This window comes from Onychomys torridus, chromosome 3 (assembly GCF_903995425.1).
Source record: "Onychomys torridus chromosome 3, mOncTor1.1, whole genome shotgun sequence".
Taxonomy (NCBI): Eukaryota; Metazoa; Chordata; class Mammalia; order Rodentia; family Cricetidae; genus Onychomys; species Onychomys torridus.
This window is the reverse complement of record NC_050445.1, coordinates 46895969-46918558: the sequence shown is the minus strand read 5'-3', so window position 1 is coordinate 46918558 and position 22590 is coordinate 46895969. Positions and strand designations below refer to the sequence as shown.

At 39.7% G+C, this 22590-nt stretch overlaps 1 protein-coding gene across 3 annotated transcripts in view; it reads right to left on the bottom strand.

The window, feature by feature from the left end:
• Positions 1 to 22590, bottom strand: part of Aass (aminoadipate-semialdehyde synthase) — a 57159-nt gene that overhangs the window by 5198 nt on the left and 29371 nt on the right. For all 3 annotated transcript variants that reach the window (XM_036182208.1, XM_036182210.1, XM_036182209.1), the window contains 10 exons: positions 16238 to 16297; positions 15929 to 15996; positions 13579 to 13700; positions 13279 to 13405; positions 11867 to 11977; positions 11669 to 11777; positions 10513 to 10653; positions 3872 to 4039; positions 2029 to 2124; positions 232 to 347 (listed from right to left, as the gene is read on the bottom strand). In XM_036182208.1, coding sequence (XP_036038101.1) covers positions 232 to 347; positions 2029 to 2124; positions 3872 to 4039; positions 10513 to 10653; positions 11669 to 11777; positions 11867 to 11977; positions 13279 to 13405; positions 13579 to 13700; positions 15929 to 15996; positions 16238 to 16297 — 1118 coding nt within the window. The remainder of the gene's footprint in view (positions 1 to 231; positions 348 to 2028; positions 2125 to 3871; positions 4040 to 10512; positions 10654 to 11668; positions 11778 to 11866; positions 11978 to 13278; positions 13406 to 13578; positions 13701 to 15928; positions 15997 to 16237; positions 16298 to 22590) is intronic.

Here is a 22590-nt window from a genome sequence, read left to right as displayed (position 1 = left end):
GTCATAATTGCCACCAGATTACTTATCTACTTTTTTATCCCAATATAAACATAATACATTATAATCTCTCTAAGGCCAACCTAATGAGCATTAATTAACTAAAAAACAGCTAACTAATCAAAGACAAATCGTATGTGATATGTCATAGCCTTTCTTTGGCCAGAAAGGACTACATCATTATAATCACTGGTCCAATGTGTTTTGATCTAAATGAAAAAAACGGGTCCTTACCATTCAGCAGCCTCAAACTGGGTACTGTCCCTTCCCAGCTTTGTAAAGACAACTTCCTTAAGCTTCTCACATGAAGAGGAGCGGGAAATTCCAACTAGGTCACACAGGAGCTGTTTCTGATTGGAAAAAGAAACATGAAGGGTCTAAGCCCCTAAGTAGTAAAACATTAATTATCTGAGAAATAAGTCTATCAAGACATCAGACATCAAGTGGATCTCAAGTTTGTTAGAAAAAAGTTAAAATAGGAAATTGAAACATAAATTATATGTGTATAAATATATACATATGCATGCATGCATGCATATTGATATATCACAAATGCATGGGATTCGAGAAAAATGTTTAACAATACAAAGTCAATGCTAAAAAGGGGAAACACAAACGCTTCCTAGTCATGTATCTTCTCCATCACTGTTTTCACCTGTACTCCACACACACCCTGTAGCAATCAATCTGGAGCAGGTTAAAGTACAGGGGACTTACTGCTGTGGTTGCCAATGGCAACCAGAGTTCTTTTGCCACTTCAATAGATGAGAAAGACCTTGCAGGGAATCAAATTTCAAAAGAACACTTAAAAGAGTGGCCATAGATTTTTCTTCTTCTTTCTAAACAAAACTTTTTCCAGGGTCCTGGAAGGAAGCTAGGCTCCAGATCAGAAGTCAGCCAATTGGTTCGCAGGCCCAGTGTGGCTCATTGCCTGCTTTATGAAATAAGAGTTCACTGGAAGATGTACCTACCCACGTGCTTATGCATTGGTCTACGGCAGTACTAGATTGCTCTGCAGAGACTGCTTGGCCCACAAAGTCTAAAATGTTTGTAATCTGATGCTATACAACAAGAGTGTTGTTTGTGTTCTACACAATAACTGAGGCATCCTGGGAGACCCAGGAGAAGTAAGTACACTGCTTCCCAGCCCACCAGCTCAGCTGGTAGTTAGATGCCAGCCACTAGTGGGAGCTCTACTTGACATTGAGCTATGAGTTCTAAATTCCAGTCCAACTCCAAGACATGGGGATATGATACAGAAATGCCTAAAACTCAGGAATAAATTTATTTCTCATGATCATATCCAGCCCAATGGGAGGACTGGCAAGATTCATACCAGCACCCTCCCAAATATCACTCAGTGGGTCCAAATGACCTATACAACTGGAAATTTCCAGAGTCCAAAACAAAGAGTGAAGGCAGCTCCTTCCAGGGGTCAGAGGGAAGATCCTGTGGGGTGAGGACAGGAGCAGGCCAGGGACATTAGCCCATCAACTTCTTCATCTTCCCCAAGTCAGAAGAGGGAGGAGATGTTCTCAGGACTCATCATTGTACATCAGCTACAGAATGGATGCTCAGGAGGTTTATTTGTTTTGATTTTTTGTTTTTCTAGTTCTGTGCAAAACTTATCTCTCGCTGGTGTTTGGAATCTCCAGTTGCGGGGGAGGGCATTACAAACTACACCCTCTGCATGCCAAGGGGTGCCTCTCCCCTGGAGCTGCTCTCTCCAGACCCAGACCCTTAGAAAGCCTGCCAAGGGTCAGCCCCTCCCTTGGGGCTGCCCAAGACCATGCCTACAGAGTTTTTAAGGCCTGGTCTGGCAGACCTGACACATGACTCCTCTTCTGCCTTCCCAAGAGTCACCTGGGAGCTGCTTTGCTCTGTTTATTAGACCTGGACTTATTAATTTGGCTTGATTGGCTTATTGCATTGGCAGAGGATGCCCAATGACTGGGGATCCAATACTTATCAACTGGGTCATCTCAGAAGGCATGTATGCAGCCAACAGTACAGAATTCTGGAGATACTCACCCAGGTGAGAGGGTTGGACTCAGGTAGGAGGGCAGGATATGCTTCTCTGTTTATGAGACCCAACTTTACAAATCCATTCAAAGCTTTAGAATATCCCTGAAGAATTAATAAGTAGCAAATGAATTATTTTCCCTTAAAAGACAAATGAATTTTTAGATGTTATTTTAAGCAAGATCTACCTTTACAACTAATTAAGCTTTTTTTTTTTTCTTTTTGTTTGGATGTGAAGATACCCCAGAATAATTAAGCTTTTTTTTTTACAGAATGTTTTATCTTTATAACTTATTTGGAAATAATCTCCATTGCTGATACATTAACAGTATCATAATTCAACTGGTTCACATAAAAGACTTTATAAATGGGTCTTTTTTCATTTTCTTAGTACTACATTGCATGGTATGTTCTGGCAGCATACAGGCTAGTTTCCTGGTGAATTATATAATACAGTTTAACAGAATATTATTTGATAGAACAGATTGTGATCTTTTCTTTATTACACTGCTTTGTGCTCTCTTTACATGCTAAGGATCCATTCCAGGGCCTTGTGCATGCTAGGAAAACACTCTGTCAGCTTAGTTTCTATCTATTTTGCTTTCTGGTGATGGAGAGAACTCATTCTACCGTGAAGAGCTAGGTATGTATAGAATATGGGGAAGGATGTCATGCTAGGACTTCTTTACCTGGTTTTCTCATTTGGAACATATTTATAACATCTCAAGGGTGATAACTGAAATTCCTATTTTGTGTTTAAGAAAGAATTTCAGATCTGCTTTCAGGAAATCCATCTAACCCTGTCACTTCTTCCAGACTCAGTCCACGTGTTTTGAATGATGCTAACCTCATCATAAGCTCTGGAAACATAGAGGACACTGATCTCAAAAATAAATCACAGCTAACAAAACAAAATTCCTATGTTTAGATATTAGGAAAAGGGGCAGTTAGTTACTCACAATGGATTTGAACCTAATAGACCATAACAGGAAGCTGGAACCAACTTGGTACTGCGGGGAACTTGAGATCACTGTCATCTTACAAGACTGAGAAATGAATTGCTCAAATCCAGGCATACCTAAAGCTGGCGCCCTGTCCCTAGAGAGTCAGTAAATTCACTATTTTGAGTTGGGTCTCCTAACAATTTAATAAAAGAATTTTTTTAAACCATTAAACTGTGTTGGAGACAGACTGTCCTAGCTGCATAGGGGCAGAGAATAAGCAGCAGTTGAGTGTTCAGCCCCAAACAAGACATTTATCCCATCCCATGGAACACTGCAGAAACAGAAGCAAGATTATATGAGCTGGAGGGCTACAGGGAGCGGGGAGAGAAGTGCCATGTTCTAGATAACACACAGTCACTGCAGTGATGAACTTTCAGTGACTCTAGCAGTGTATATGTATCAACAACCAGGCAAGGGTAGAAGAGGAACTCAGGGAGGGGCCTCAGTCCCTCACTGCTTAATGATTTCCTGTGGATAGAGTCAAGAAAAGGGGGAGACACTACCTTCAGTTTGTACCCACTGGTAACCCTGCCAGACTTCCTAAAGGATAGTACCAATTCAACGATCAGACAAATAGCCCTGATTAAACAAACCAACTCATAAACCTTGGGACAGGACACACAGGGAAAGGGTGGGTAGGTGGGGAGTGGGGGGAGGGGGACAAGAGGTTGTAGGAGAGAGTAACCAGCATTATACAAAAGTATGAGATTGCCAAGTAACTTAATAACTAACTTATTTTCTGAAAAAATAAACTCCAACTTGGTTTCTCATTCTAATTATTAGAAGAAAAACAAGCATATATACTACTTATATCAAAACTAGCCATGTTTTTCAAATATAGCACTTACCTTATATCTCAGTGTTCCCCTCAACAACGTGTGGGCAGATGGAATCCCATAAATTTCAGCGTATCGTGTACTGTCCCTGTTAGGGTACCCTTCCAAGTTCAGGCCTGGGAAGTAATCCATGGATGTGACAGAGTCAAGGAAAGAGACTCCCCCTGTCACATTCACAACCTGAGGAAGGTTGAAAAATAGCTGGGTTTATCTGCATTCATTATTAATGTTTAATTAATTACTCTTAATTAATTAAACAAAACTAGCAGAGCTTTGGAAAACATTAATGAAACTATGATTGCTATTCAGCACGCTATTAGCCAAGCTGCTCCTCTTGGAATAACTTGCCAGGCTTCCCCCCAAACTTTCACATCTTAATACACTTTATTTTCTAAACAAAAGTCTTGTTTTCAATTGGCTCTTGCCCCTGGTTAAAATCATATTATGCTGTATTAGGGTTTTTTGTTTGTTTGCTTGCTTGCTTGCTTGCTTTGCTTTTTTGTAAGCTAATAGCGTCAAGTCTGCATTCAACGGCTTGTTATGCTCTGACAGCAATGGCAATATACATTTCTTCAGTCTCATCTCCTCTGAATACATCAGACACTAGTCTTGTACTTTTCACTCACCCAGCTATCATTTATTGAATACCCATTATTGCATGTGCCAGAGATGACACACATTGCAGCGAGAACAAGGAAAACAATGAATAGGATTCAATTCACATCTTTTGTTCAGGCTTTGTTCACTGGAAGAGCCTTTGCTGAACGCTTGGCAATCATCGGCAAACACAAAAAACTTGAAGCGCGTGTTGAAGAGGCAGCAGAAGGAAGACCTCCCTTCATAACAGAGACAATGCCAAGACTACACATGAAGCTCAAATACAACTTCCTGCTGGTGAGAAGCGAAGGCCTGCTTCCCTGGAGCCTCGTTCCCCTCCCCAGCACACATTCCAAGTGCGAGGAGACACTGTTTCTGTTTAACTTTAACTAAAGTATTATATTTCCTCTTAGAGCTTGAGGTCTGTGGTTGTCCTTGAGATAATGAAAAACATTCTGGAATGATAACATTAGGGCTGAGGCTGCTGTCAACCTGGACTTTGTCCTACTGCAAACAATTTGACCAAATTTCTAAAGCTGCACAAACTAAGACTGCAGGAGACAGTTCCCAGGGTTCCCAGGGATTTTCCCAAAGGAAACTGGGCTAAAGGCAATGGTGCCCAGAATACATTTCTGGAGGAGCTCACCTATATTGAAGTGTAAGAGAGAAAATGGAAACTAATTCATACACTACAGAGGGCCCCAGAAAAAAAGGCCTGCAGTGTACATAGGACAGGTGAAGTGAGATCTTTTCAGTTGAAAGGATCACTTGCAATAAATGTACCTTCTAGAATCTCAGAAAGAATCCCAAGAATGTGAAGAATGCTTCTCATTTAATTTGATCAGAGTCCCTTCTTCTGACTGCATTAAACTTCTAATAGAATTCCAGTTTTAAAAACAACCTACTAAAGAAGCCACAACATGGGTCTCTGTACCCATCTTACTTCTGAAACCTACAGCAATTCTAAAGTCCTGCTTCTTCAATTGAAGATCAGGATAATTTTTGAAGAAAAACTCTTGCCAGGCATTGTAGTAAAAATCTATAATCCCTGAGTTTGGGGTGCTGAGACAGGAGAATTGCTAAAAGTACTAGACTATGTATTAAGATCCTATATAATAAAGAAAGAAAAAAATACCAACTTAAAACAAATCAGCAAGTTTCATAAAATCAGATAGTTTAAACTAGCTGCTTAGTGATTCACTTAGAGAAATTAATAGCCGATGGACCTAATCCCAAATTAACAGTGTGGGTCTGAGGAGCTAAGAGTTAAACAGATGCCCTAGTAGGCAGACAGATAGGGAGAGGGGTCACAACCAGGTAATAAGGATTTGAACTTCCAAGATGGCTGATTTCTTCCTCTCTGGGACGTTGGCTTCTTCATCAACCTCCTGACCTGAGACAAAAGCCTGGAAGCTTAAAAACCTGGAACTTTTCCCCCACTATTAGCCCCTCTCCTTAAGGAGAAACTGAATTTGGGACTCCCAGGCTCCCTCTATACACACACACACACACACATACACACATACACACACACACACACACACACACACACACACACACACACACACACATACACACAATTTGCAGAGGGTTCTTTTCTGTGCCTTACTGTGTGTGTGGTTCCTCACCACTCATAAAAGCCTTTCTTCACCAGCTGCTTCTGTCTGCTGCATCTCAGATTTTCCCTGCTGTTACATATTGCACATGAGATTTCCCCTTGCCATTTAATTATTTAACTGGCAAAGAAAACAAACCAATCAAGACTGTAACACTTCTCACTGTTGGATAAGCAGCTGGCAATCCCAGTGTCCTGGGTTCAAAACAAGCCATCTAGTTCAATATTCTATTAAGAACTTCAATGAAGACATTAAAATACACCTATCCATTTTGCAGAAAAAAAAATGTGTTTTTCTCTGCTCAGACAATGCTTGTTCCCTAGACCCACCCCCAGCAGAAGTATAGCACATTACATGTTGTGGTTGCAGGATTCTCTGAGGCCAATTTTTTTTTTCACACACATACAGCACCTAACCAATGAGAATCACAGGCCTATATCTTAGAATAAATACTCAAAATAAGTGATGAATCACCCTACCTCCATCTTGGGCTTGAAAGCCATCTTATAGTAAAGACAAACTAGGCTCATCCTGTTTATGATTAAACCTCTGTTTCTCAAGGATTGGGCTATGCCCCCATCTTTAACCTTAACTACAGATAGCTCTCTACTGCCTGTTCCAGGAAATGACAACCATGATTTGTTTAAAATAATTATTACTATCTTGCAATCCTTTGTTTCAAAAGGTTGTTATGACCACCTGTTGTTATGGCCACCTTATAATCATGTCTTTGTTTCAGAAGGTTTTTATGACTAACTTGTTATGCTTATGCTCTACTCTGGCAACCCAATCTATTTTGCCCTACAAATCCCCTATTTGTAAACCCACTATCCCTGAGCTATAAAAACCATCTCTTCCTCATGTCTAATGCTGACCTTTTCAACCTCACCTTACAGGGAAGCAGCCTATGCACATGAATAAACAAATCTTGCTTTAACTAATTTAGCACAGGGAACAATCAGTAACTCTTGATTTTCTAAAGAGGAGGTGGGGCTTGCTTCCCACATGTATGGATTTTCCACTTTCCATGCAAAGATCCATGAAGGGATGGAACTAAGAGAAGACTAGTCACTGCCTCCAGACACAGGAGGCAGTCAGATTTGTTAGGAGTCAGAACAGTACCAGTGACTAGAACTCACAAGAACATAGGACAAGGCACTATGCTCTAATTCACAGTTTCCTTTCTAATTACTAGAAAACTTTCAACTTGAAGCCAAAAGCAGGGAGGGCTTCATCATTATGGTTCTGTAAATTCTGTAAGGCCTCCTTTGTGGCTGAGGGTGGCAGTGGCAGAGGGGACAGAAGGACAAGAACATGAGAGACAGTTTTTAAGGAGCTTATCGATAAAGGCTGGGGAACAGAGCTATAGACATGAATCACTGAAAATTTTTAGACGCAGACAATCCAAGTACCTAAGTGTCAAGACACTCTGAGTTCAGACAAAAGGACAGTGAACAAAGGCTGGAATGGCTAGGAAACTCTACAAAAGGAGATCTGAACAAGACCTTGAAAAACTATCATTTTAGTAGAGAAAAGAAAAGCATCATGTTTTTCTCTTCAAATCCTCCAGTGTTAGAAAAACGCAAGAAAGCCCTCCATTTTAGAAAGCAAGTTCAGGATGAAAAGACGGGGTGGGGGGTGGGGGGCACTGGGGAGACACTTCAAATTCAGCAAATACAACTTGTGCTGTCAGAAATGACTTGTTGCTTTTCCTGAACTCTCAAGAGCACTGGGTTCTTTCCAAAGCTAGTATTTGCCAAAGACTTGGGGAATGCCAATAAGTTGGCTGTTAGGCAGATCACAATCAACATGGCTTCACTAACTCACACAACAAGAAGGCTGCAAAGCACGATACAGTAGGGGCACACAACTTTAATCCCAGTACTCAGGAGGCAGAGGCACGCTGATATCTGTGAGCTCCAGGCCAGCCTGGCTACAAAGCTAGTTCCAGGACAACTATTACACCCTTGTTAAACCCTTGTCTCAAAGAGAAAAAGAAAGCAGCAAAGTGGCTACTATCATCCTTGTTTTCAGAAAAGGAGCCAGTGATGTCAGGGCTGGAGCACAAAGCCAGGCTTCTGATGTTGATGCCTCACTAGTCCCTGAAGGTGTATGTCACCGACTGCCTCTTTAACTTTTGCCTTTCTCATAATTTATATGGCTTCCTGAACAGAAGCATCATGGTCAATGGAGCTGACATTTTTCCAGCCTTTGCATATTACTCTGTACCAAACATGAGCCAGGCAGACTGCAAAAGGTAGAAGGGCCGACACGTGAAGGGAGACAGAATGAGGCATGGAAAAGGAAGTATGATTGGTGGAACATCAGACTAAGATTCTGCCCCAAACCTTCATGATCAGAACTTCAAGACAAGATGGAATGCCAGTGCTCCATCACACAGCAGAGCCTGGTGCCTGGGGAACTTTATGCTTGCCTGGCTTCTGGAGACACTATGAAGGGTGCCAGCATGTGCCCCAGAGCTCAGCAGTGCCTTTCTTATCCTAAAGCATCCCCCTAAAATACTTCGCTAGCTAGTGTTAGACACAGCTGTGATCCTCTGGTTACTAAGTTGTTTACTAAGTTACTAAGTTCTCAAGTTCAGCTGCTTGTTAAAAAATCACTTGGTGAGCTTTGAAAATTTGTCAAAGTCTAGCAAATTAAAATATTCAGGAATGAGTTTTAGGCATCCATACTTTTCAAACTTTCATTATGGTTCATTCAATGTGTCTCCATATCTATGAGTCATGCTGATATCACAGGCATAAGTGTCCAAGGCTGATAGAAACACATATGTTGTTTCATAGGCAATCCTGTCAAATATAAACTACGTGACTGCTAACTATACTCATTCTATAAACACTTTCCTTGTATGTAGCTAATGGTAATTTTATTCCTCTCTCCATAAATACTATCCGGAAAGGGAATTTTCAAATGACCTTACCACACAGAAATACACAAAAAGATGAATGTTTGAGGTGACCATTATGCTAATTATACTGACATAATCCTTACATAAATAAATGTGTTACATTATATATCATTTATGCATATATCAATATAAAATTCAAAATTTAAAGAAAAACTTTAGTCCTGAAAAATATTTAGATTCACATATAAGCTGAAAATGTATAACATGAATATTAGAAAAAAATCTTTTTACTATAGATCAGAATGCATTACTTATTGTGAAGGGTCGAGACTGGAGAGCAAGGTAAGGGAGGTGCCTAGGAGAGATGATTCACAAAAGAACCCTCAGTCTTGATATATTCTCTTCCCAAACATGTGTCTTTCCTTACAGTTAATAACACAAATACAGAGGTGGCCAGCTGTGGATTCGATGCCTGCTCTGCCACTTGAATTTTCTAACTGCTGCTGTGTTGTGTGGCTTACTCCACCTGCCTTCCTCCTCGTATCCCTGTTGTCATGAATGACAGCTCTCCTGCCTGGCTGGCACCTTCCACTCCTTCAAGGATGAGTATATCCTCTTCTGTTACACTCTGCTTCCCAGCCTCAATCTCTTCACATGGGCTAGGCAATTGAACTCTTGACTGTAGTTCTGCAACAAATTATACTTTTGGAAATTGTTCCTTGGATGATAGTTATTTAATCCAGTTTCTAACTCCCCTAACAACAACAACAAAAAGGAATCTGATAAAAAGAAATGGTTTTGGAGGAGTTAATGACAGCTAGTCAGGCTCAGCTAGTCAGGGCATTTGCCACCAAGCTTGAGGATCTAGGTTTGAACCTACTTAGTAGGAGAGAATCAGCTCCCACAAGTTGTTCTTAACCTCTAGATTTGCACCATGACTCTCAGAGGTATGGATGCACATGCACACTTATACACACAATAAAAAGTTAACATAAAAACAATTCTTAATAGTGTTGTAGATAGTTGAAACCAGGGTTGACTCTCAGAGGATGGCCTTAGCCATCCTCTACATGCCTTGATCTCATTTTTATAAAATAGTGAAAGTAACACTGATAATGCTGTTAGATAGCATATGGGGAAGAAATATTAGTTTCATTCTGATGCGCCAAACCCTCCATGCAAAGGGGTATTTTGTAGCCACGAATTCTCTGAAATCAGGAATGTCAGTCTGTTAGTATAACAATCTTCGGTGCCTATTTCAAAGTCTAACTCGGTTTGTGTCATACTGAAATTACTTGAAAAGTAACCAGCATTTGTATATGTAAATAAGATAAGAACCACATTTCAGAAGCAGCCAAGAAGGAAGAATGAACACAGGATTGCTTGAAAAAAATCAAGGTGACCTCATTCAACAGAACAGGAGCATACACACTGGGAGACAGTAGAGGAGACAAGACAGAGCAGGTAGCATGGCCACCCGTCACACAACACTGCTATGGGGGAAGGGTTCAGAGTCCCACCAGCCACCACTGCAGCTGTTTATCTCTCAGGCTTCCATGATGCTCCTTTACCTTTCCGTTGAGCAAATAGCTAGCAGGCTGCATTATGTTCATCAAGACTCCCACTGGACTCCAGCTGAATTTATATCGCAAGGGATTGTCTGAATATTCGGGGGCTGGAAGGCCACCACAGTAGGAAACATAAGACTCAATCTACAAGTAAAGGATAAATTAGGAAAAATCAACAATATTAAGGAGAATTATTATTTTATTTGTTAATCAGGGTTAATGATATCAATCTGATGAATGTGCTATCATCATGTTTGTTTTGAAGTTATTGAGGCTTTCAAATATACAGCCTTAAAGTCAAATACTTATCAACACAGAGCTATACACACATATGTGAAAAATGTATATATACAAACAATATATATGTGAAAAATATATAAATTATATATGTAATATATATAAAACTGCACTAGAGATAATCAATGAAATTTTGCTCATTTAAAAATCCCAATATTAGAGCTGGAGAGATGGTCAGTGGTTAAGAGTGCTTGCTGTTCTTACAGAGGACCAAGTTTGCTTGCCAGCACCCACACTGGTCAGCTTACAACTTCCTGCAACTCCAGCCAGCCTCAGAGACTCCAATGCCCTCTTCTGACCTTTGAGGACATCCACATATATGTGTATACATACATGCAAATGTATATATGCCAAAATGAAAATAAAACAAATCTTTAAAATAAATAAATTAAAAATTCAACTATTAACTTTTTCTTGGTTAGGTCCTACAACTTTTATATTCAATATATGTATGTATGTACCAAAAATTAAAGCACTTAATTTGAGTGACTATATCTACATATACAATAATTCTTTGTCATGTGTAAATACTTCATTAATTGACAGACTGATATTCCAAAGATTTTTTTCTTATTTTTAAATGTAAACATTATCAAAGAATCCATCTCACAGGCAAAAATCTTATTAAACAAAGACATTACAGTAACATCTGTTTCTCTAACACTCAGTTGCTAAGGCTCAAGTTGATGTTTACTCTGCAGATGTGTCTCTAGGTACCACAGTTTTTGTGGTTCCTAGTCAAAGGATGAGCTGTGGTACAACAAACCACTGATGAGAAGCGAAGGAAGCTCCTATCTCTGCTGAGGAAGCTCGATCTTTCATGCTTTCCTAAAGTGGAGGTCTGCATTGGAACTGGGCTCACCGTGGCTCCCAGCTCTTTGGCCTTATCAATTGTTTCCATTGCCAACATGTGATCAAGACCAGGATCTAATCCCAATTCACCAATGACTGTGATGCCAGCATCATCCACACTGCCACAGGTAGAAAAGAAGAAAATGAAAAAGTCAGACATAGAAGAGAACAAGGCCATGGAGACACCTTCCTGGAAATAGAGACATACCTCTTCTCCAGTTCTTTCATGGCTGGTGTGATGTAGCTCGCAGTGACCATGTTGACTCTGTTTGAGATGCATGCCTTGGCCACAACAGGATGCAACACATAAGGCAACAAGCTTAAAACAGAGGGAGAAGGGATTCAGAAGCTTTGCTCCCCAGCTCTCCTTCCCTTCCAAGATGTTTGAATGCTTACTACAGCTCAGTCCTGAGAAACCGCCCAACTCAACAATTCTCTCAGAAATGACCAAGTCTTCTGAACTACAGAACACATTCATCCTTCTATCTAACACACAATGATCTTCACTAACCCTTTCCATATTTTTTCTTTTTAAACTTTATAGTCATTTATTACATGTGTATATGTATACATGGACCACATGCAAATCACAAATATCTCATGATCCAGGCACTTTATTTCTAGTTTTCTAACACCGAGAGTGTACATACACCTGTCAAAAGAAAAATACTAAGTGTGTACAGCAACATGTTCATAACAGCCCAAAACAAGAGCAACTAAATTCCATCAAAGTCACAGTATTGCTAATGGTATATTCACACAGTAGAGCATACACAGCTAGTTCTCATAATTACAATATCAGATGAATGAAGGCAGTCACAAACAAGGACATACTGAATGATTCAAGTAAACAAACTTTGAAAACATGCAAAAACTAATCTAGATGTTAGAGTAACAGGCTCTATCTATGGGATAGAGCCAACAACACCAACAACAGATTAATAAGATGGCTTGTGGCATGTTATCAATATTGTTTCTTGATGCAAATAGTGGTTATAAAATGTGTCGCAGGGCGGTGGTGGCACAAGCCTTTAATCCCAGCACTTGGGAGGCAGAGGCAGGTGGATCTCTGTGAGTTTGAGGCCAGCCTGGTCTGCAGAGTGAGTTCTAGGAAAGGCGCAAAGCTACACAGAGAAACCTTGTCTCAAAAAACCAAAAAAATAAAAAATAAAAATAAATAAAATGTGTCAACAGTGTAGATATTCATTGAACAGCATACTTGTTTTTTTATTCATGTGCATGTGTGTGTCTGTGTGTGTCTGTGTGTGTGTGTGTGTGTGTGTGTGTGTGTGTGTGTGTGTGTGTATGAGTATGAGAGAGAGGCAGAGAGAGAGACAGAGAGCAAGAGAGAGAGAGGGAGAATATTATTAATTATCCCAAGTTGGCCTCAAACTTTCAATCCTTAGCTTCAAACAAGCAAAAGCAAACAAGTGCTGATGATATAGAAATGTACCATCACACTGAGCTGTGGTTACACTTTCTGTACTTTCATACATATGTTCTTCCATTAAACATTTATGAGAAAGGAAAAGACAGAAGAGGGAAGGGAAAGGGGAAAAGAGAGAGAGACTAAGAGAAGATAAAAACAAAGTGCACATGGGACTTTCTCTTGCCCAATACCTGATCACAAGATCCTGCGACGCTACCAAGGATTGCAGCTTCTCTTCTTGTTTACCAATGTTCACACTCACAGGGTTAATATTGTATTTCTTGCTTAACTGTTGCATTTGGTTCACCATATCAGAGCCTATTTCAAGAATGCAAAGTCCATTTCTTAGATTTCCTCCTACGAGACACATTTTCATACCCCCACAAAACAGCTTTTCAAAACTTAGACATAAAAATCAACTAAAACTGAGATTCAACATGCAATGAAAATAGTTTCCTTCTTCCGTTTTAAAGAAATGAAGACCTATTTACCTACTGTTATTTCTATATTTTTGTCTCTTGACAGATATTCTAAAACAGGCCCAGATACATAGCCAGACCCAAGCACCAACACCTTCTTCTTGGGACTCATTGAAAGGGACTGAACACGTTCTCTGTTTAAAAAGAAAAAGGGCAGGGATAATTAAATTTTATTTCTTTTAAATAACAGAAGCTTGCTAGCCCCAAAACAAATACAAACCTAGATGATGAGACAACAAAGTCTCCCTGTGTTACTTATAGTAAGAATGTCAACAGAAATGCTTTAAGCCAACACTGTTCAATATTTGTTTTAGATCTTGTATGATAGACCCTGCCATCTGAGATGCCCAATGCCTATCAACATCTATAAATTCCTAGGACTAAAATGAGGACTGGACTGTTTTGTTCTCTGCTTACTTACGACTAAGTAATTTGTTTCACATTTTACTCTCCCAGACTTTTTTTATCCAAAACTATGTTGAGCCAGAATGCTGGAAATCTTATTTCCTCCTCACGGCAGTCCAAAGAAACAACAACCTGAACAATCCATTACTATTATCTGCATCAAAAACTGTTTTGTCATGTATCTTTAGGCTGATGTAAGAAATCAAGACTAGAAAAGATTTGAATTCTTGAACCATTTATTCTGTTAAAAGTTGTACTTTTTGACAAACTGTGACCTCCACAGTAGCAATGGAGTCTTACTCAACTTCAATCCAATACTGTTTACTTCATTTTGTTTTTAATGTGGGAGTAATTATCAATCATCTTTTAATCAGATTCCCAGATGCCATCATGAAACCATGGGCATAGTCTGGTTCCAGGATCTTAACAGCAAGCTTGGAGGTTGGGATCTTCAGGATATTCTCACACTGCAATCTGCCAACCTTTTCATTTATAGTAAGTAAATAAATATGAATATGAAATGTTCCTACCCCTCTTCACACAGCAACACACATATTACTGTTACAATTTCTTGTAACCGCTACACTCACCCCATTCAACCTTGCTGTTTATTAGATATTCTTTCCAGTAGTGCTTTATATGATTTGTATAAATGAAACATTTTGATGCACAAATATAAAATGTTCAAAATATGTCTTTAAAAAAATCCACTTAGATTCCACATCAACAGTATCCCTAAACTCCAAATTCCAAGTTACTTATCACTACACTAAGCAATGAAAAGAATGTGAGAAAAAGTTAGCATTCAAAACAAATTTGCTTTCAAGATAAGATTTCCATTATCAGATTACTGGCATAAAAATACATTAGGGGATAGAAGTAGAAAGTTCCAGCAACTGCAGCCAGTCAGACCAGCTGCCCCAGGAAATACGGTGCACAGACTAAAGAAATGACTGGCTGGTTGACACAGCATTGCTATCACAGTAAGAAATCATCAGGTGATAAGAATAAACAGAATTATGAGTAGCGAGCAAATACGAAGCTTTCCCTCTAAGAAGCTCCTTCAGAACTATAGAGGTAGTTTGATTTTAGGAAGAAAAATACTCAGTGTTTTATGCCAGAAGAAGTCATGCCACATTAAATGCAGCAGTTCTAAGCAAACTAACACGTACAAGAGAGGCACATTTATGGGGTGGGGTGGGGACCTGAACCTGGCACATTTCTTTATTTCCTGTAGCAAGAACCACTGAAAAAGCAGACAAGGTGCCTTTGTGTTTGTGTTTTCTCTCTGGGGTTTCTCCCAGGAATTCAGTCTGTGTTATTTTGTAAAATGTGAAAAAACCAGCAAAGTAGATGAGATCAAGTACAGCCTGTGGGGGAAACAAGAATGTTTCAGAGAAACATCAGTGTTTCCTGACTCTGAACAGGAGCATCAGTTAAGGAAGCAGAATGCTGGCTGAGCCCTCGGGTAGATTTCTGGGCTGCTCTGGGCATCCTCCTCCTCCCATTTGCCTACGTCACCATCTCTATTAGTTTCTATTCAGGATCCCACTTTGCCAACCGCTACACTGAACAAAAGACAGTCCAAACTTTCAACAAAACCCAAGTAGACAGTACCACAGAAAGGATTAATATGTTCATTTCCTTTGAAAAAATAATTTAGAAATCACAATGTGAAAACCGAAGAGAAAACTCAAAGCATACCATTCCACTCCTCCTCCTCATTTACAGACCAGACCCCGTGAAATTTAAATGGCTGTGAGGACAATACACTGCTCTTCCAAGAAAAGGAACTCACATTGGTTTCAGCCAGGTGCTTACTTCAGCTTTCTAACATTATCAAAATTCACATGCTATATAAATCTAACATTAATAACTATCATTGAAACTTTTAAACACACTCATCATAACCCAAGTAAGAGTAAATGTATAATTCAAGATTTCTAACAGTACTTACCTGCTTTCTCGGAGTTTCTGGATGTATTTGTATTTGTCAGTCAATGAACCATTGGATGTAATCACTGCCTAGATGTGTACATACAAGATATTTCTTTAGTATCCAATATTTTAGTCCTAGAAATGTGGACACGTGGCTAACAGAAGAAATAAAGAAACAGATGTGGGAGAGGGAGGGAAAAGAGAATGGCAAGTGGGGAGACAGAAGAGAGAAGGGTGGGGGAGGGAGGAGAAAGAATACCCACAGGCAAGAGGAGAATGAAGGATGGTGGGAAAAGGTACATTCTCGCGAAGAAGTCTCATAACTTACATCGCGCACCACTGGAGAAAAGTTCTGGCTTTCGAGGGGCTGTGATGCATCTGATAACAACTGTAACAAAGAGAACAGGGAGAGATAAACAAAGCTGCGACAGTGGCTCGATGCATTTTTTTCCACACCACAAAGTTTTAAAGAAAAGTTTTCTGAATATTGCCAAACATAAATAATTGGTCATAGAAATCTGTGGATAACTTTGCACCTAGGAATAGAGTGATTCAAGGCAAGGTCCAATTCTAAAACTAGAATTGGATTCTAATCATCTGCGCTTGCTGAGAACACACAAAAGCTCTCCTTTCAGAAGCAATCAGGTATTACATTGAACGTGTTTTAAATTCCGCAAGTGGTGGAGCCGTGATCCTCCTTTGTAGTGCCTCTGTCCCACCCCAATGTTGAAGCTGCTCCATGAGAGGTAGACAAGCCCAGCGTCCTCACAGCAGAGGTCACCCTTTGGTCAAGTTTAGCTCTGTGGGTACCACAACGTTTCAAAGCCCTTAGGGACAATGGCTTGAATGAGTGGAGCTCAAATGGCATCAATAAACTCTGTCCATTTTCTTAAAGATTGAGTCAGATAGACATTGACAGAAAAAAGATCTCTGTCTCCCCCTCTCTCTTCCCCACTCTCTCCGAGACAGAGCCTCCGTACATAGCCCTGGCTGTCCTTGAGCTCACGGAGATCCGCCTGACTCTACCTCTAAAGTCCTGGAATTAAAAGCATGATGCCTGGGCCACATTTCTCATATTAACCCCTGAGAAGCCTTCTCCTTTTCCCCAGACCCAGAACTCTTGTTCCTAAGTAACAGGATCTAGTCAGGACTGATACCTCAGATGATCAGAGATGGAACAATGACTCTCTTTCTCTACCATTCCTAGGTTAAGGTCTAGAACACTTACCCAAATAAGAAACAAAACTTTCCACAGGTGTTAGAAACAAAATGTAAACCTGTTTTCATATACCTGAAGCAGATAATCAATAAATAGCTATTGAATCCAAGGGAAACAAAACATCCTTGTCATTCCAAAGCCTTTAATACCACAGAGTCTGTACAGATGTTAAGTCAGTAGCAACAAACAAACAAAAATGTATCAATAAAATGACTCCTAATAACATTCTGCTATACTCATAGATCAGTGCCTTGCTTGGCCATCATCAGAGCGGCTTCCTCCTGCAGCAAACAGGAACAAACACAGAAACCCACAGCCAGACATTGTGCAGAGTGAGAGACCTCGGAACACTCATCCCTAACTGGGATGTTTCCATCAAATCCTTCCCCAAAGGGTTCATTCAGGGAACCCTATGGAAGAGGAGGCATACAGAGTGTAGGAGCTAGGGGGGATGGAGGACACCAAGGAAACATGGCTCCCTATATCAACAAGACCAACACACATATGAACTTGCACAGGGTCTACATGGTTCTGCACCAGGTCCTTTGTGTATATTATGGCTTCCAGTTTAATATTTTTATGGGATTCTTGGGTGGGCAAATGAGTAGGTCTCTGTTTCTTGTGCCTTCTTTTGGGCTCCTTTCCTTCTGTTTCTTTCATCCAATTCTGACATGGTTTTTGTTTGTTTGTTTGTTTGTTTTCTCTTCTTTTATTTCACTGTTTTAATATTATCCCTTAGAAGCCCATTTTCTAGTGAGACAGAAAGGCAGTGGATCTGGATAGGAAGGGAAGTGGGGAAGGACTGGAATGAGTAGAGGGAGATAAAACCGTAATCACAATATATTGAGAGGGGGGAAATCTATTTTCAGTGAAAGGAAAAAGGATTAAAAAAGAGTAAAAGTGAAGGGAGAATAGAGTAGTGCATAAACTCTAAAACAGTTCCTGCTGCTGCAGCTCATGTGTCTAAACACTTGGTCCTCAGCTGGTAAAACTGTTTTGGTAGATTGTGGAGCTTTTGGGAACTGTCAGCTGAAGAAAGTGAGTTACTAAGGGTGAACCTTGAGGTCTATTCTTTATCTTTGTTTCTTGTCCTCTCTCTTCTTCCTGATCCTCCCAAAAATGATCAAGCAGCCTCATGCTCATGCCACCACAGCAGAGGGTCATTCTTTCTGCTGTGTTCTGAAATAAACCTTCCTTCTCTTAGTTGTTTTTCTCAGGAATTTGACCACAGCAATGAGAAAAGCTATCCAGAAAATTGCTACAGAGAAGTGATGCCTGGACCATAGCCACATCACAGTTCTTTGGAGCAAGTTTAATAGAAAAATATGGAAGAGCATGGAGAGCTGCAGGCTAAAGGAGCCCTCAAATATACATATGTGCCAGGCAGTGGTGGCGCACGCCTTTAATCCCAGCACTCCGGAGGAAGAGGCAGGCGGATCTTTGTGAGTTCAAGGCCAGCCTGGGCTACCAAGTGAGTTCCAGGAAAGGAGCAAAGCTACACAGAGAAACCCTGTCTGGAAAAACAAAAAACAAACAAACAAACAACAACAACAAAGAAAAACAAGAATCCATATGCAAAGCTTAAGAGGCCATTCTGATGAGAACTGGAACAACCAAAATCTCAATAGAGAAACAAAAAGTCTGGGATCATGGGTTTTCAGACAGAAACAGAGCTCTGTCAGAAACTAGACCAGAATCCATTTGTGCCACAGTCTGGGAAAGAATCCAGTTGCACACGCTCATGTCCAGAAAACTTAACTAAGACCAAATTCAAATGTGGTGGAGTAGAGGCTGGAAAGATGGCTCAGCAGTTCAAAGCACTTGTTGCTCTTGCAGAAGACCCAGGTTTGGTTCCCAGAACTCACAAAATGGCTCACAATGATCTATAACTATAGTTCCAGGAGACACAGCATCCTTTTCTGGCCTCTGTGGGCACCAGGCATATATATGGCACACAAAGATACATGCAGATACACACATACAATTAAATGAATATTTTAAAAATTAAGTAGTGAACTAATTTTTTGACTGGAAAAAATTTGAAGACAGTATAACATTCAGAGTAGTATGGTTATTACTCACTGTGTTTACCCACATTCACTGTGAGCGTGAGCAAATGTGGATAATGAGTTCAATCACTAAAACCCACAGAAAGGTGAGAGAATAGATTACATGCACATCCCCCCCCCAACACACACACCAATAATAATAAATAAAAACTTTTAAATAATCTATGGAATATATCAATTAAACAGAATAAAAGCAAATGTAGTAGCAAGACATGATAAAATACTAGGTTAAGCTTATTCATAAGCATAGATGTAATAATCCTAAAGAAGATGAACCAATGTATGGATTCAGCAGAAGTACAGTTCATGGGTGTATATGAACACATGCATGTATGACTGCATATGCACATACACACAACCCAGAGATATGTCAGAACAACTCTTTATAGTATAATTGTTAGTAATAGCTCCAAACAGAAAACTAACTAAATGTCAACCAACAGTTAAATAAATAGATGTTGACACAGCCATTAGCAACCTGAATTTGGTCATCAATAAAAGATTAATATATTACAGCCATTTGTGTTTATCCTATAAATGTAAAGATAGTTTGGTTTGAAAACCAGTTGACAGGATTAGTATATTAGCAAAGAACATGTACTCTGGATGAATGCAAAATACATAAACTGTATCCATTATAATAGTTCAAAATTCTTTAATACGAATAAATGTATGAAGCTTCACAGGAAATGTCAGATTTGCTGATGAGACTGATCTCTGAAGAAGGGGTGAAAATAAGGTAAAGTCAGAGGGTGGAGAGAGAGGCTGTAAAAGTTCAATACAGATATGACAACCACAAACTCATAGCAGCTGGCTGTGTGTACTGGCCCCTCTTGACAGTCAGCTACAGAGAGGGAGGATTCACAGAACTACAGGTTACTGTGCTGACAACCAACAGATTCTGGCATTAAGGGAGGCATGGTATCCACGTGTGTGCCCACTAGCCATCAGACCAAATTCTGATGGTTGGTTCCAACTCATGGTCACACAGATGACTCTGAGATTAAACTCTGAAGAATGCTAAACAAAACCAAAGTGAGTGAGTAGGAAAAAGGGACGGGGTGGGTCTGGTAGAGGTGGGAGAGACATGGGAGAAGACAGGAGAAAGAATAACCAGAGAACAGTGCACATGTATAAAACTTAAAAGGAACAAAATTTACTAACAAAAACAAAAAAGATGCAAAGAGACACAAAGTTGCTTATTCTTATTATTCACCCAAAAAGCACCAATAACTTTCAAAAGACAGCGAAATTGTTCAGGGTTAGAAGTCAGGACAGTGGATATGGAACCTTTGAAAGGAAGGATGAGAAGAGCTCTGTAGAAGGAAAGGGGGTTTGGGGATGCTAACATTTATTTTTTGACCCATGGTTCTCATGAAAATGTTACCATGTTTCTCTGTTTTTTTAAAAAAATGATAGAAAGCCAGGCATGGTAGTGTACACCTTTAATCCCAGCACTCAAGAGGCAGAGGCAGCAGGTTTCTGCGTTTGAGGACAGCATGGTCTACAAAGCAAGTTCCATATAGCTAAGACTACACAGAGAAACAGTCTTGAAAAAAAAAGTAGATTTTAACTTTGAGATTATAATATGTTATATTTCCCATTCCTTTCCCATTCTTCTCTCCAAACCCTCACATATACCCCTTCCCTCTCTCTTTCAAATTCATGGCCTCTTTTATCATTGTTATTACATTCACATATGTGTATATGTATATATATATATATATATATATATATATATATATATATATGTATATATATATGTCTGTGTGTGTTATACAAATATATGATGTATATATTTTCCTATTACCTACTCATTATCTTGACATACAAGAAACATACATAACGTTTCACTATTATGAATTGCATACCTTTAATACTCCAATACTTTACATTTTATGTGATATAAAAGCTTTATATTTGTATTGTTTTAACAAAATTTTCATTCATGGATGTTTTCATGATGAGTTATAATGGCTTTAGTGCAAATTCATTGAGTTGACTTTTCTGCCCCTCACCACCTGTGTGAAATGAACCGCACTGAGTGGTAATTTTTATTAAAGACCAGTAGGAGGTCGATGAGATGGCCAGGCAGGTTAAGGCACTTGCCACCAGCCTGAAAACTTGATTCTGATTCCCAGAATTTCACATGGTAGAGGAAAACTGGTACCTCAAGTTGTCCTCTGACCTCTATCCCCACAGCTATGCACATGCATATGCCCCCAACATACATGTCCACATGCACATACAAGTACCTAGACACAAATAAGGTAGATATATGTCAAAAATACCAGAATAATGACATGGGGGGATGAGGAGGGAAGGAAGGGGAAGAGAGGAGAGAGGGGAAACTGCATTGTCAATGTAAAATAAAATAATTAAATAAAAAGGAAAATAGAAAAATAAAAATAAAACAGGCAATGGAAAAAAGCACCAATTAACTTTCAAAAAATGGCAAAATTGTTCAGGGTTGGAGGTCAGGACAGTGGATATGGAACCTTTGAAAGGGAGGATGAACAGAGTACTGGGGGAGAAAAGAGGGGTCTGTGGATGTTAACATTGTCTGATTTATAGTACACAAAAACCATACAAGATCGAGACAGCCAAAACTCCAGTACAGATGGAGAAGGCGTCCATAAGGCCTCATTTCTAGGGGCTCTTGGTAGGTGATGGTTGCCAATGGAGGCAGAGTAATTTTTCTTAGGGGATGTGGTCACTGGAAAGGTGCCCATGCTTTAGTAGACGGCTCCCCACCCAATACATATAGGCAGTACGAATAGGCCTCAGGAGGGTTTTTTTTTTTTTTAAAGTTATGAATTAGGAAGGGGATATATTGCAGGCTTCTGGGCAGAATTGGAGGTAGGCATAGAAAAGATCAATATACACTTTATACATTTTAAAAACAACTATTAATAGTCATAATTAATCAATATTCAATAAGATAAGAGTTGGGCTAAAGTATGTAATTTTGCCCTAAAAAGGATGGCAAAGCCAGGGATTTGCCAGTATTTCTGGCTATTTCAATGCTCTACTGGAGTCAAGGTGACTCAATCCACTTATTAGTACCAGACAGTTTCATGTTAGATGTAAGGAACTAAGCTCGTACAAACTATCCCTCCTTTAAATACTAGGTGTACACCCTAGACAAAGCCTAGGCAATAACAAACTGCCTGAGGGGTTGAGAAGGAGAGGGACAGCTTCTTTGGCAAAGCATTATAACAGAAGAGTACCTCCAGGAATAGCTGGGTCTCCCACTTGTGGTACTGTTTTGAGGCCAGCCATGGGCGATGCTCTAGTTTCATCTGCCAACCACATTGACCAAAGCAACTTACTGGAGGAAAGGATTTATTTTGGCTTATGAGTTATAGTCCGTCACTGAGAGAAACCTGGGCA